Source organism: Cryptomeria japonica, chromosome 8 (assembly GCF_030272615.1).
Source record: "Cryptomeria japonica chromosome 8, Sugi_1.0, whole genome shotgun sequence".
In the NCBI taxonomy this organism is placed as follows: Eukaryota; Viridiplantae; Streptophyta; class Pinopsida; order Cupressales; family Cupressaceae; genus Cryptomeria; species Cryptomeria japonica.
Window position 1 is genome coordinate 335614880 of NC_081412.1, and position 16655 is coordinate 335631534.

A 16655-nucleotide genomic window follows, 5' to 3' on the forward strand; every position below is an offset into this window, starting at 1 on the left:
TTGGATCATCAGTGATAGTATCATGCCAATGGAAAATGTTCAATATCGACTGGAGAATTTTTTATCATTGATATGGTTTATTTATGCATTGATAAAGTTAGATTATATAGTTAAATATAAATATTTAACTTTATTAATGCGGGACTATAATTAAGTGAGAAATATTTAAATAAAAAGGCTCCCTTATTTAATAACACTTTAAAGATATAAAATGTAAATGGGGAGTTATTATTTATACCACATTGGCGAGTTGAGTGAGTGAGCTCTTATGTGGGCATTATAAAAGACTTCCAAGAGCTCATTTTCATATAGGCTTGGTTATGTGATAATTTGATACTGGAATTTATCGATAGTTACTGGAGTAACAGTGACAGCCATTTTTAAGGATGAAACCCTTGGGAATTTGTGGTTGGATGGATACCCAGTTCCACATAGAGAGGTGGATTCAACCAGAATTCATCGTTGAGTGTATTTGCAGGTTTGGAATTAGTTTGAGTTTCAATCAGCTAGGGTTTGGCATGGATTTTGTGAAGATTTTGAAGCGTTAATGAATAGTGACGTGACGCTACAGTGTCGGTTGCTACAGTCCTGCTACAATGTGGGATGCTACAGTGTTGCACTATAGTAATTGCTATAGTGATTGCTACAGTACCGCTACAGTTCCACTATAGTGCTCGCCTCCATTGTTAGCCTATTGCTGGTTATTCATTCAGATTTAAAGACTTAATCTGGGAAGAAACCTCAGATTCAGGGTTTCATGGTTACATCTGTCTTATGCAGCTATTCTTGGTGAAGATTTAGTGCTTGGTTTGGGCTCGTATTTTCTGTTATCATTCTCAGATGTACGTAGATTTGTATCGAAGGTGTTGATAGTCCATTTCCAGCCCTATTCACTTCATTGCATGTCATTTCATCAAGCAGGGATTAACGGGTATGTTATAAACTGGTTGTATTCTTGATTAGTCATTGAAAAGTGCTCTTTGGAACGAAGTTATCTGTCTGAGACAAGTTGTAACAGTAATAAATAAATCAACTCTCAGTTCACATTTTGCTTCAAAATGTTGTTATTCCTTGGATCCCTATTGTCTGAATTTTGTGCATTGTTAGTTCTTAATTTCCTTGCATTATTATGTGCTTTGGCATGAATCATCAAATCTCATACTCACAAAAACAAATAAGAACTCAGAAAATCAGACCATGTCTGCAAATTTTTTGACCAAATGTCAAGCAACAAAAAAAACTGAAAATTTAGGGCAGAACTTGAAGGAGGTTCTTACAGTGGTATCAGAGCTAAAGTTCTTGCCAACTTTAATTCCTTATTTAAGAAGAGTATATATAGGATCGAACATCTACAACCATCATCGAGTAAAAGGAAGAACAACATTCAAATCCAGAGGATTATAACTTGTCATTAAGGAGGATAGTGTTTGGTTATGAAGACATTCCAAAATGAAAAGTCACGCCTTTGCTGAGAGGGTAGACACTATCTAAAGGGGCGTCTCTCTTCATAAAATCATGGAAGTATATATGAAGGAAATCTAAGGCAGAAAGGGGGCATCGAACAACCTTGGAAGGGAGACGTAATCAAGGAAACAAAAAGAAGAAAAGAAACAAGAAAATAATAAAAGAACTACATCCTGCCACGGACACATTCAACCAGCGACTTGAATCAGTAAGAATTTCTGTGAGTTACATATGATTGATTATAGATGCAATGTATGCTAATATATGAGCAATACTATCTGTATATTTATAATATTAATACATTGTATATTTGTGACCCAATAACACTTTACTGCCTAGTTGATCTATTTTCATACATTTTATCTTGGACACTACTGAGTATTATTTCTGGAGGGAGAACCGCTGTTTAGGCACCCTCACAGATAGAGGGAGAACCGCTGTTTAGGCACCCTCTCAGGCAGAGGGAGAACCATTCAGGCATCCTCATCAAATGATTTGTTGAGGGAGAACCGCTATCAAGGCACGCTCTCAGACGGAAGGAGAACGGTTAATGAGGCACCCTCTTTAGAATTGAGGGAGAACTGTTATTAAGGCACCCTCACAAATTGGCTTGATTAGGGAGAACCGTTACTAAGGCACCCTATCAAGATAATGAGGATTCCTATGGCTATGACCCAAGGTTTCTGATCTTTACATTACAATTGCTGTTTGCAAAATTATTTAAGTTTCTTATGAAACATAGCTAGTCTTCTTTATTTTATATAGTTAGCCTTTTCTTATTTTATCATGATCAGTTCATTCTTTATTTAGTATGTTTGTAATTAATTGCTTATATATATAATTAGTAGATTATCTCCTAACTTGTTGCAGTGTTCTCCTATAAAAGGTTAAAGGTATTTCTTCTTTGGCTCATCCTCAATAGCCAAGAATTCTAATCTAGGGCAAACTAGGGCATTTTACCAAAAGAGACATTACATTTGGTCCAGCACAAGTTTATGGAACATCCACAGAAAGATGTTAGGCTTCAGTTGTTTCATGTCTCAGCACTCTATAATGATGTTGTGTTGAGGAAGGTTCTGTAGATGATTGTAAAGAGCTATCATGGGTTACAAGATGTCAAAGGCCCTACCATTGGAAAGAGGGCTAAGATTTTAGAAGCTATGACAAGAGTCAGTTCATTCGCCATCATGATTGATCTCAAATGTAATGATACGATTCTTCAAATGTTTCAATGCTTCTTAATTGAAATTAGGAAACATCATCCAAACAATGTAAGAGCTTGCATGCAAATTATTATGTCTATAAACTTAGATGAGGATGATGACATCTGCAAGCAGTTGTAATCAAACTTGTTGACCGTTTGGAGGGAGGAGCAGGCTATATCACCTATTGCTTACGAGTTCTTCAAGAATTTGGTTGAGCATAAAATTGAGAAGTCCAAGGAACTATTGACTGAAGAGGAGCTAACATCATTGGGTTTATGGGCTCCTGGATCTCCAAAAAAGAGCAAGAACCAAATGAGAAGACAGCAGATTTGTTTTACATGTCGAGAGGCTTGAACACCTGATCACAAATGTGGAGTTAATGAAAATAAAGATTTATTGCAGCCAAGTAGTGTTGAGGTTAAATATACAAATGTAAAGGGTGGCTTGACCCATGAGGAGCAAACTACAACAACAACTTTGTAATATTGAGATGGGTCATGATTTTCCTATCTAGGATCAAGTAGCACACCAGAGGATGTACTATTGAGATGGGTCAGGATGGATCAAGATCAAGTGATAAATACCAGTTATCTTCATCGTCATAACACCAAATTGTGATCTAGACAATGAGCTCACATGATATCAAGCATGTCCATAAGATGATATCCTGTCATCATCAAGACAACATGAAGGGAGCATGATAGCATGGATGTAATGATACTCATGGATCATAATATGGATGCCACATAGAAGAATACATATCATAACAACAATTCTAGAAAAACTCTTATATGTATCGATCATAAAAGAAGACAACTCCTTATTGGTATCACCACTATAACTTTCATTCATTATTATCACTGTGTAATGACCCCTATCGTATAAACAGAAGACCATCATAATCGGCCATCAATCATTAATGTGGGAAGGAGACTTATCGTATCTGAAGGCAATTGATATTGATTCCATCATATCGATAATGCGGAAATAACATATTGTCCTCATGGTGGAAGAAGGATTAGCAGGTCAGTGAGTATGTCCTTCATTAAACAAACCCTATCAGAAAATGTTTAGAAGAGGTGATCACTCAAGGATTAATTAATCCTTGTCAAAGGGTGCGATTACACTTGCAAAAGCAGCAATTAAACATACAAGCACAATTTGTACAAATAATAAATATGATTAGTGGAAAGATGCGATTAAGACAATAATCATTGTTCATAAAGAAGTGTGATTAGGAAAGAATATGGATGTGTTCCGTTTCAAGAAGACGCAACCATTCGATCCAAGAGGTATACAAGAAGTCTCAAACTGCAAGTCAGAGGAAGCATCGTATTTGGTCTTCATTTTATATTTACATCCAGTATTGGATCTGCTCGATTGAGCATAGCCTTTTGGCATCAAAACGTGTTGCATATATTCAAAGTGACATTCAGAAACAGCACTAACATTTGCATACTTTCCAAAGGTTATATCAGAAACAGCAATCATTCCTTTTATTGCTATAAGCGATAGGAGAAAGACTATCAGCACATTATTATTGCTATATGTGAAATGGCTTGAAGCAGTTGAGAGATAACTTGCAGCATTATATACATTGACATATCAGGAAGAGCAGAGTGAATCCCACAATTGCTGATCAGCATATTCCAGAGATCAATCTTAGCATAATTCCCTCAATCCATATCAGAGATAGCAAGATTTCTCTATTGCAGATTTGAATATCAAGGTTGTTCATATCATCTCATCACTCTTGTATTACATATCGCACACTTGATATGCTATATGTTTCAGAATTAATATATATGTATAGCAGATTATAAATTGTTATCAGCCTTGTAAGATTCATAAATATTTAGAGTTTGTCATGAAGATGTCTCTTGCAATTGATTTATTAGTTAATTGTTCCCTTTATTTCCTAAAAATCTACATAAGGGCACATTACATAATTTTTGAATTTATGACTGAATTAGTGAGATGAAGAGCGAAATGCTCACTCTTCCTTAGGTTTTCACCCTTGAGTGTTTCTTGAGATTAATCTGTGTATCAGACCTGTGTGTATGCTTCCTTGCATTATTTTACCTCTGTTTTTCATGTTTCTTTTATGTTTTATCATTTTTAACAACTGTAACTGTATGATGCATCCATTTTAAGTGTTGAAAAGTGTTTGAAGGTTAATAGTTGAGTTGACATTGTGATATTTGTACTTGGTGATCACAAGGAGACCACCTCCTGTGTTTTTCAGGACAGTAGAGACAACCTGTTTATCAACTATCATGCAAGCTAATATTATTTATGCATGTTTTTATCTATGTTTACATGTGAAGGGGTATGTGCACACACACATACTCATTGTTTTTCTGCATAAAATAAAATTATAAATCAGCTAACTTTTTAAGTATTAATGCTCTCAGTTTTTAAACTTATCTCCTAAGGGCTTGTTTGAATGTCATATCATTCTCATTCAGTGATGGTTTTGTAATGAATATCATCGTTGTGATATAAATTGGCTGCAGTGTGACAACAACAAATGCAAAGTCTGGCAGCATTTAACATGTGTGGTTATTCCTGAGAAGATTGGTGAAGGTGTTCAGGCAGAAGTACCCACTCTATTCTATTGTGAAGCTTGCCGAATAAATCGTGCTGATCCGTAAGTTCTCCTTAGATATTTTCTTTAGCTTTTTCTCTAGTCAATGAGAGTTTAACTAATTTATGCAAAATTAGTTTCTTATGGATCTCGATATTTTTTTATGGGTCATTTATCTCAAATTAGATAATTTCACACAAATTTTCAAAAATCAGATTTTGCAAATCAGCCATTTTTTGAGCTCAGCTTGAAAGTACGCACCTGGTCCCAGACTTATAGGATTCAACAATGAAGGAAGGAATGGGATGAAATGTGCTCTTCCCATCCAATGGGTTTTAGAATTTTAGGATGATGACTTTGTTAAAATAAGTAGAATAGGGATGTCTTGCTGGCCTCCATGGCCTTAAACATCAAAACACAAAAATACCAGTATCCTCTCCAATCTCTTGCCAACCCACTGCCCTCCCACCTTCCCTCTTTCCCTCCTTCCACGTTCGTCGATCCCACCCTTACATAAATTAAACCTAGAAATAGGAGAGAAGGGGAATGCGGCTTCATCAAGGGCACCCACTCTAATGAATTTTCATTGTTTTGATGTCCAATATCTAACTTCTTTTCAGAACCAATGCTAATTTCCATCATTTGACATTAATGATTAATGTGATAGTTTTGTTCAATATTGGATCATGTATCATTTTATAGAATTAAATTTAAATATATCAGCAGCTTTTAGTTTGTAAAGGTTTTTTTGTTCAATTTTAAATTATTTATTTTGATAGTTGTTAGCAGCTGTCCCACAAAATTTGAGAATTTTGTTTTCACTGATCCCTGAAATGCATCCCCAGTTTTGGAAAATAAAAAGCATTGATATTCTTAAAGCATTCACCAAGTTTTTATATGAGTACTTCAGAAAATCAATAGTTTTTAAAATATGCATGTATCAGTATTGAATCTTATTTGTTTCATGAAAAGCCACCTATAATGCAAATATCTTCAATTTTCTGGACTTGATAGATTTACAACACATTATACACAAGGTTCTATGGAAGTTTTGAAAGAATATCCTTCTCTACTTTTAAGTTTTCATCTCCAGTTTTTTGTGTTTTAAAGTCTTTTGGTTGGGTGCGTGGTTCTTTTTTATTTTTTCTATTTATGGTTCCTAAGTTAGTGATTTGCTAGTTCTTTTTTTCACATGTTTGATGCTAGAAATAGAGCATGTTCATAAATTGAAGTAACATAGAGCTAGTTGTTTGATTATCTACTATTTATTGCTAATGTATTTTTTATTTCATATTATCAATTTATAATATCATTGCTTGGTTTTTCTTCTTGGTAGTAAACATTTTTTTGTTTCACTTAGTGAGTGAGATTTGTTTACTTGTTTGCTAAAGATACATAGGGTCATTGAACGCTAAATCTGAATAACTATTGGTGAGAAGCCAACTCCTGTTGATATTAACCAGTCAAACTAGTAATAGGGATGTGTTGACGTGTATTTTGTACACTGCCTAACACAGAATAAAATACCCAAGGGTACCTTATCCTCTCTTGAATAAAGCCTCTGATTGTTGAAGATATCGTGAAAAAGGATCAATCAGGATGACTTCAAGGTTCTTGTATGTAGGGTCTCTACGTGTGGATAAGCTCTTTGTGGTATGATGTGATTTGCTGGAATCACAAGGGGACTTACATTTGATGATTGAACGTCTGATCTGCTTTGAATATTGCTGGAACACAGGCTCTTACTAGCTTTGATTTGAAAAAAGGAAAAAAGATGAGGGCGAGGAGAGGATCTAATCCTAATACTAAGGAATGTAGGAGCAGTGATTGATCTTCGATGAAATTCTAACTAAGTCTTGTTTTGACATCACAGGACCATCTCCACAAGGTTAGTGCGATCTTCGAAGGAAAGCTCTATGATGTTCAAATCATCACTGCAGGCATAGACACCATCAGGTTGATGCATATCAATGAAGAAGCAACAATTGAAGTTAAGCTTAAGCTGAATGATACCAGTTGACTACGCAAGGCACAGTTGACTACGCAAGGCAAGTTTGCAATCAACAAACTGCTAGTAGTATGGATATACAAATTCCACCATCAATCAAGCACATTTCTTCCACTCATCTAATCATAAAATCAAACATGAGAAGTATAAAGACCATGCAAATTGTCGAATTGACCCATGAATTTCACCATTTCTTCAATGAAGTTACAAGTCTTTTACAACAACATCTTGGCAACAATCTTTGCCTTCTCTCTCGACTCTACTCTAATTGCTATTCTATCAACTAGCTAATCACCTTCTAACTACTCTCTATCTGTCTTCTAACTGCTTCCAACTATATTCTAACTATTTTTACAAATGAAATGCCAGGGCTTATATAGTGCCCTCAATACAATTCGATGGCTTAGATCAATTCGAGATCAATGGCCAAGATTCAACAATGAAAACCCTAATTAGGGTTTGTTACAACCATTACATAATATTTAATGCTTGACCAATGATAAAATTGTATTGCTTGGACACATGTCCTCTCTAGAAAATTCCACCAATGGATAGCTGAGGTAGGTACATCGGAGTTTGTGCCACCTTCCATGAGTTAGGTACATTGAATCTGGAAATGCTAAGGTGGACCACACTGATTGGAGAAGTGATGACTAGGATGCCACCTCATCTGACACTTGTAACTTGGTAAATATTCAACTTGATGTTGTTGAGAAGCTAGCTTTAATTAATTCATCTGGAACTATCTGCTTCTTCAACGAACCCTTGTTCTAACTTCTTGTGTCCTTGATGTGCAGGATGATTGATGTACCTCGCCTTGGAATACTGGATTGGAGAAGTCGCCCTTGATGACGTTAGTCCAAAGAAGGCCGTCCTTGTCGATGCTAGGCTGGAGGAGGTCGCCCTTGTCCTTGCTTGATCGTCCTTGATGAGAACCTGCCGACTTGCAGATCCTCCGAGCTTTGGAGTCGCCATCTTGATACCTACACAACATTTCAAAATTAGTAATATATCTTGAAATCTAAAAATTAAGCTTTAAAAGGAAGATTCAAGATTTTAATTAGGAAACTTCATGATAAATCTTGAGTTATCATTTCCTAATTAACCATGTAATACTTAGATTTTTCCAAAAAATGCCTAAAAAATCAAACCTTGAATAAGGGTGTCAAGATGATTTTGCCATACCTCCTCTTGAGAATTAACTCTAAGAAATGATGTAAAAATAGATGAATTTTGCTAGGCAAAGTGTAGATCAAAGCTCTTCCTTGGATAAAATGCACCTCCTTTAGCTTGGAAAAGAACTCCACCTTCCTCTTCAAAAATCTGGAAATTCGCCTTCAAATGTCTTCAAAAATCTGGAAATTATCCTCCAAACTAGCAAGAAATACGCCTCTCCAATAGCCTTCAAGATGAATTTCGCCCTCCACTAGCTTCTCCACACTTAGTAGAAATTCGCTCCACTCCTCTGGATTTCGCTCCTCCTTCCTTGCTTCTCCAAATCGCACTTGAAACAATGAATGAATGATTTGAATAATGAAAAAACACCTCCAATATATAGAGCGCTCACCTTCCACTTACCCATGAGGCCGACCTTGCAAATAAAGGCAAAAAAATGAATAAAATTAAAAAAAGAAGAGGCCGACTTGATAAAATGAGTAAAAATAATACCTCAAGCACTTCATCTTTTAATTTAATAATAATTATAATTAACTTCGAAATGCCTCAATTAATAATAAAAAAAACGATTTTCCAAGGCTCAAAATTAATTATTAAATGCTATGCGCCTTTATTAAATGTAAATTTGATTTTTAAAATATTTTGGAGTTTTAGCGAAATTGGCATTTAATGTGTTTTGAAGGACATTAGCGTTTAGGCATAGTAAAAATATCAATTTGTTAATAACCTCGCTCTGGTCCCTGGGAGAGGGACAGGAGCGCTTTTTCATTTTGGCCTTGTATTCCTTGCTTTCCCGTTCAAAATCTCTTCCTGGACGTCCAAAATGGGATTCTTGTTTGGAACTTTGAGTTTAATCTATCCGATCTTTGGAAGGAGTGTTCCTTAGGACATTTTCGCTCTGGTCCCTTGGTGAGGGACAGGAGCGACTTTTGGTTTATTGCACAAACTCTTGATCATATCAACCTCGAATTACTTCCTAGACGTAGAACATCACTCCCCACTTCATCTCGAGTCCTGGCAATAAGAAATAGCATTTCAAAATGTTAGGCACTTAGGCGTTTTGAAGATTTCACTCTGGTCCCTTAGAGAGGGATAGGAGCGCCCTAGCCCATTTTCTTTGAATCATTTCAAATATCATTCCAAACTTGTGCCTTGGCCTGGACTCGTCCCAATTTGGAGAGGAAGGCTGGCTAATGTGTTTTTCGCCCTGGTCCCTTGGAGAGGGACAGGAGCGATTTTGCAATTATAAGCTCACTTGTGCTTTGCTAGTCTTCGAAATTATCTCCAATGGACCGATTATGCCTTTCTTCATTCACCTCAAACTTGAAATTCGCTTTACCTTTGCCAGAAATTTGTCCTGTGAGAAAATCGCTCTGGTCCCTTGGAGAGGGACAGGAGCATCTTTTGAAAATCGCTTTGGTCCCTGGGAGAGGGACAGGAGCGCCTTTGCAACTTGGGTTGAATTTTTTCTTTGTAGGCCACTCAAGTTATATTCAACGAATAAAACATACTTCTCTTGACCTCCTCAAATCGCGAAATCACTTAAACTTTGCAAGGATAAGGCAAACTTGGAATTCAAGCTCCGGTCCTTTAGTGAGGGACAGGAGCGAATTTTGTCTTCTAGGCCAAATCTTTTCACTTTTCATCTCGAAATTCCTTTGCTAGGGAAGATTTCACCTTACTTCATGCTATGAATAAAATTTAATGTCCAAAAAGGGTCTAAAATTGTGCATATAAAGACAAGCGCTCTGGTCCTTCAGTGAGGGACAGGAGCGAATTTGACCTTCTAGGCAAAAACTTCATCATTTCATTGTCAAGTCTCGATGCTCTATCATGCTCATTTCGTCCTTCACCATGCCTTTGATGTTCCAATTTGACCAAACAAGGTCAGGAATGACTCAAATAAGCCTTTTCGCCCTGGACCCTTGGTGAGGGACAGGAGCGCTTCGCCTTGGTCCCTTGGAGAGGGACAGGAGCGAAATTCGCTCTGGATCCTCAGTGAAGGACAGGAGCGAAAATTGACTTTTCGAACTCTCTATCAGGATAATTTTTATGGAATATAACATTTAAGTATAAGCTTTAAGTTATATTCCATATATACTTTCAGGATGTTTGAGAGTGGTTTCAGACCTCCAGGAGTTATATTGCAAAATCTAGTTTTTTGAGGTTTTTCAGTTTCCAGACTTAGTCAAATTTCAGGATCAGGACATTCCAGACTTAGCCAAATTTCAGGATCAGGACTTTTTGACTTAGCCAAATTTCAGGATTAGGACTTCACTCCAGCAGGACCTGCTATCCTATTGATCTCCCCGACAGCACTCATAATGCAAAGGCTAACTAACAAAACCCTAAAAGACCAAAAAACAAACCCTAAAAAGCAAAAAAAAGCAAGGGTCCCCATTTGCAATGGGGCGATGTGTGAAAACGTCACAACAGGATGACATCTAAAATTTCATTTAATAGGGGAATGCCAATTCTTTCTCTCCAAGCATGTTCCTTGCTAGGAAGGGGGGCAAAATAATAGTTAGTGACTTATTTAATAACCACCCTCAAATATTGGGCTTTCAATTGAAAATGAAATGGATAACAACTTAAGGTGAGAGCATACAGTGTCTCAGATTACAGTCAATTGAAAGAAAACTGGTGAAAGGAAAGCATCAGGCAGCAAGCATACCAAAACCACTTATGCAGTGGGATGCACATACATCGTTGGAAATAAATTTCATCTTCCACTTGTCCATTAGTGTGTGCAGGGGCACATCTGCTTATTCAGCGGGAAAGATTATAGTTATACAAACTGGAAGTAAATATCAAACTTATGGGCACATCCACCAGCAGTAAGAAAGCATACACAAATATTGAGAAATAAGCAAGCTCCTTCCACTTATCCAGTGGTGGGAGATTACAATGAAACCACTTGTTCAATGAGGTAAATGTCAGCAATAAACTTGAACAAATTACTGACAGGACTTCCATCAAGTGGTATAAAATGAAGTGCATAGAAAGGTAAGCTTTCTGTGGTATGACCATCCGAAGCAATACAAAGTTAGTCCATTTGCAATATAACCAATGATTATTAAAGAAAACATTGCTGATACAATTGCTGATATGAGAAATAAACTGTGAAAAACACCCCAAGCTACCCCAAATCATAAACAAAACACCCAGCTTGTAAATATCAACAACATACCTTAATGATTGATGGACATCTTGCTGGTACAGGTCTGTAATTCACCGAAAATGGTGGTGCAACAGGTTTGGATGCTGAATAAGTGTCCAAGGAACTCCACTAGTCTCACTTTCTTCATACCCAAATGATATAAATCTGATACACCTGTGAAGTAATTAATTGATTACAATAGAGATGAAATCTCTATTTAAAGAGATTACAAAGACGATGTTTCTAAAGGAAACAATCGTTAATTGAAGATGCAAAATAGAAACAATCTAAACATTATTGACCATTAATAAATAAATATGCAAATATTATTCTAATAATGGTCAATCTATCAACTACACCAAGTTGCCCTCTAAATTTTACAAACTTATCCGGGCCTAGAGACTTGGTGAAGATGTTAAATGGTCAATCTATCAACTACACCAAGTTGACCTCTAAATTTTACAAACTTATCTGGGCCCAGAAACTTGGTGAGGATGTCTACAGTCCAATCCTCAGTTGGAACATATTGCAACTGGAATGAATGATCCATCTTCTACAAGCTTGTAGTTGAAGTGACAATGAAGCTCAACATGCTTGGTTTGTTCATGGAAGACTGAATTTTTGGCAAGTTTCAGCACCCCTTGATTGTCATGGAACAAGGGAGAAGGACCTACTTGAGACATTTGCATGTCAGCAGGAATCCTTCAAAGCCAAGCTGCCGTACATGTTGCCTCTACAGTTCCCCGATATTTAGCTTCAGTCAAGGAAAGAACCACTGCCTGTTGCTTCTTGCTGGTCCATGTGACTACACTTGTGCCCAAACTGAAGACATACCTAGAAGTAGACTTTCTGTCATCAACAAAGCCTTCCCAATCCGAGTCTATAAAACTAATGAGCCTAGGATCTTTTCTTCTACTATACAAAAAGCCAAAGTTCAGAGTGCCCTTTACATATCTTAGCACACGCTTTGTTGCAATCCAATGTTTAGCTTTAGGGGCTATCATGAATCGAGATGTAGCTCACAACAAAACTGAGATCAGGTCTAGTAGTAGTGAGATAAAATCATAAATGAGACTTCCTACGAGTTGCTTGAATGCGGATTCATCCACCCTTGGTGAATCTGATTTGATTGGTAGTTTCAGCCCTTTCTCCATAGGTGTAGATGCAGATTTGCTGTCATTCATCCAGAACGTATAAAGAAAACTTCTGGCATACTTGGACTGGGAGATAAAATTACTACCTTTAGTTTGACAAACCTCTACACCAAGACAATAATGTAGATGTCCCAAATTTGTCATATCAAAGGAGTGACACAAATTTTGTTTGATTTCTTCAATCAAATTTGTTGAGCTTCGAGTAATGATTTGGTCATCAACATAGACAACAAGAAAAAGAATATCATCACCGCACTGTTTGACATACAGATTAGAATCGGGATCCCTCTGAAAACCATGATCAACTAGGTACTTACCAAGAGTCATGTACCATGCCCGAGGAGCCTGTTTGAGACCATAGAGTGCTTTCACCAGTCTGCATACCTGGTGTTTTTTTGATAACCTTGAAACTAGGAGGTTGCATCATGTATATCTCTTCCTCCAAATCACCATTGAGGAAGGCACTTTTAACGTCCATTTGATAGACTTTGCAACCAAATTGAGCTGTAATGCCAAGGACAAGTCGGATGGTGCTCATCTTGGTTGTGGGAGCAAAAGTCCCCTCATAGTCGATTCCCTCTTTTTGTGAGAACCCTCTAGCAACCAACCGTGCTTTGTACTTATCAAGAGTGCCATCTGCATGATACTTTACTTTGTAGACCCACTTACAACCAATGGGTTTCTTCCCAAGTGGAAGATTGGAGAGGACCCAAGTGTTGTTTTTAAGAATATGGTGTTTAGACTCTATAGCCTATTCCCACTTAGGTATTCCTTTAGCCTCTGAATATGTCTGAGGCTCATAAACATTGTGAAGGTTGGTCATGAGAGCAAAAATAACCGTGTTCTTCTACTTTCTCTCACTTCTAGTTGATTTACCCTCAATGAGTTCATTATCAAGAAGATCACCAATGGTCTTGGCCCACCGCTTATGTTGGAGAGTAGAAGTACCAGTATCCAAATCAGGAATGTCAACATGACCTGGGATACCTGGAACAAATTCATCTAGATGCTGATCCAGATTCTCTTGAGGAAAGTTAGGTGGTGCAACGAACACTTAAATCTTTAGCCTTTAGAGGCTAATCCTCAAGACTCAGAGTAGGAGAGGAGAGATAAAAAGGCCCACTTTCTTCCTCAATCACATCATGACTAAAGATGAGATGATCAGTGTCTACATTAGTTGGTCTATAAACCTTATGATTATCACTATAACGCGTGAACATGAGTATCCTGTTCTTGGAATCCAGTTTTGTGCGCTTGGCATTTGGAATCCAAACATAAGCAGTGGAGCCAAAGACTTTCAAGTGGCTGATTTTAGGCTTTCGTCCAGACCATGCTTCTTTGGGAGTCATCTTCTTAACTACCTATGTATGAGACCTATTTAGAAGGCAGACTGTAGTGTAAACTGTTTCATCCCAAAATTTCTTTGGAACATGTCTATGCTCCAACATAGATTGGACCATTTCGGTGATTGTGCAGTTTTGTCGCTCAACAACAGTGTTTTGTTGAGGGGTGTAAGGTGTGGTAAGCTGATGCTTAATGATGTGTTGCACAAAACTTGGAGAAATCAGAAGAACAAATTCCCCCCATTGTCTGACCTAAGAGTGACTATCTAATAGCTGGACTCTTTTTCTACTAAGGCCTTAAACTTTTGAAGCATACTAAACACTTCTGATTTGTTTTTAAGAAATTACACCCACATTCTTCTACTAAAATCATCGATAAACAATAGAAAATACTTGGATCAAGTGATTGAGGTATTGTTCATCGGTCTATAGACATTTGCATGAAGCAACTAGAATACCTTAGAGGCTCTCCAAGAATCACCATCTGAAAATGGAGTTCGATGCTGCTTTCCAGCCTGACAAGCCCCGCAAACTCCATGATTCTAAGTGTGAATCTCAGTTAAGCCAACAACCAGATCCTCCAGAATTAGCTGAGAGAGATAGTGCACATTCAGGTGCCCATACTATTGATGCCAAAGATTGCTGATGGAAGTACTTTTGGCTGCCATGGCGTGCTCCTGAGAATCATCGGTGTCAACAAGTCTATAAAGACCATGATCCTCAAGACCTACAACAATTGTAGTGCAAGTTTCCTTGCCAACAATACTACTCTTGTGTGAACCGAATACAATATCTAGCTCAGGAGAATGCCACATAATGTGACTGACTGACAGTAAATTCAGTTCCATGCCAGGTACAAAGTATACATTTAGAAATATTAAATTTCTCCCTCCATATTGAATCTGCATGTTGCCCTTTCTGACAACAGTATATTCTTCGTCAACTCCAAAGATCACTAAATCAGTGAAAGGCATGTTTTCTGTAAACCAATCCTGACGATGTGTGAAGTGTTGAGGTGCTAGAGTCAATGTACCAGGCAGATGATTTTACATGATTGGATGGGCATTTGGCTATGATCGCATTGAAGGTAGACTCCTTCTGCTCAGAATGTGTGGCAACATGGGCCTTCTACTGAGACCATCCCTATCTAGATTGCTTAGATGCAAGTAATTTCTTGCAATCTTTCTTTATATGGCCATACTTATGACAATAGCTGCATTGATTCTTCTTAGGATTCTCCATAGGTTTGCCTTGGCTTTTCTGTTGGAAGGACTTGCCTTTGCCCTTGTCCTTATCCGAGACTTTGGCAGTAAATGCCTGTCTGGTGGAGGATGTGCTGGTGCTGCCTACCAAATTGTTGTTTCCATCTATCTAGCTACAAAAGCTTTTTGTAGAGATCAGGAAACTTTAAGTCAACATTCGTTGAAGTAATGTTGAGCGTCTCAATAAAGTGTTCATGAGATTTTAGTAGGATCTTCAGAGTTATGATCGCCAAATCTTCCTACTTTTCTCAACCAATTTCCTCAAGCTGATCATGAATATTTTTTATGTTCGTCAGATGCTCCTCTAGGGACATCTTCTCATCCATCATGATTGAAAAGAACATGTTCTTGAGAAAGAACACTCTACTCTTGTTTGATGTTTCATGGAGATCCTTCAAGTGAGTCCAGATCTCTGCAACTGTCTTCTTGGAAGGGACTTGTGGCAGTTGATCATTAGTGATAGACAATTTGAGGAACATGACAGCTTCATGGTTGTGCTCATCATACTTGTCTTGATCTTTTACCGCTGTTGAGGGTCGAGATTGAGTACCTAGAACGACCTCGTCTAAGCACTAATACTTGAAGATGGTGAGCATCCATTGTTTCCAGGCATTGTAGTTGCGCTCGTTGAATTTTTGACTGCTCTCGAGGATCATGTTTGTCAAAGATGCCATTTGCATGCTTCCCAAAGCATGTAAAAAAACTCATGTGACTGCAAATGTTTAAAAAACAAGTCAGAAGTTGACAAATCCCAAGGCACTGAAAAATGTAGCTAAACATGGATATTGAGGTACAAACTTTTAGGTACACATCCCAAGGGAAAAAAATCTGTTGATTGCTTGCATAAATTTCGAGGTGAGTGCTGAAACAAAAAACACCCAAAAAGAAAACATAGTAGGCACGAAGAAATGAAATCCCTAGTTGCAGAGCTTGAGAAAGAATCGATGTGCAGAACCTTGAAAATCGTGCTCTAGCTGTGGCCAGATCACGAACAACTATCCCTAATAAATCCGAGCAAAAATTTGAGACACCAACCGCAGCGGAAATCTTAGAGACGAAGAACTTTTGCATGCAAAAAACTTGGGAAACCCTCGAACAAAAAACGTTGACTCCGTCGTAGGCAGAAAACGTGATCCCAAAATCGTGTAGGTCGCCACAAATGAAGGCGTGCAGGTCTGTAAACAAGTCCCATTGCGATAGAGATAAATGTTTTAAAAGTATACTTTATAATAAGTGTTATTTAAAGGGGATATATAAGTGTTTAATAAAGTATACTTTATAGTTTAATGTTGTGCA

At 37.5% G+C, this 16655-nt stretch overlaps 1 protein-coding gene across 3 annotated transcripts in view; it reads left to right on the forward strand.

The window, feature by feature from the left end:
• LOC131079144 (E3 SUMO-protein ligase SIZ1) overlaps positions 1 to 16655 on the forward strand; it is a 311118-nt gene that overhangs the window by 79101 nt on the left and 215362 nt on the right. For all 3 annotated transcript variants that reach the window (XM_058017061.2, XM_058017044.2, XM_058017052.2), the window contains exon 6: positions 5186 to 5319. In XM_058017061.2, the coding sequence (XP_057873044.2) occupies positions 5186 to 5319 (134 nt within the window). The remainder of the gene's footprint in view (positions 1 to 5185; positions 5320 to 16655) is intronic.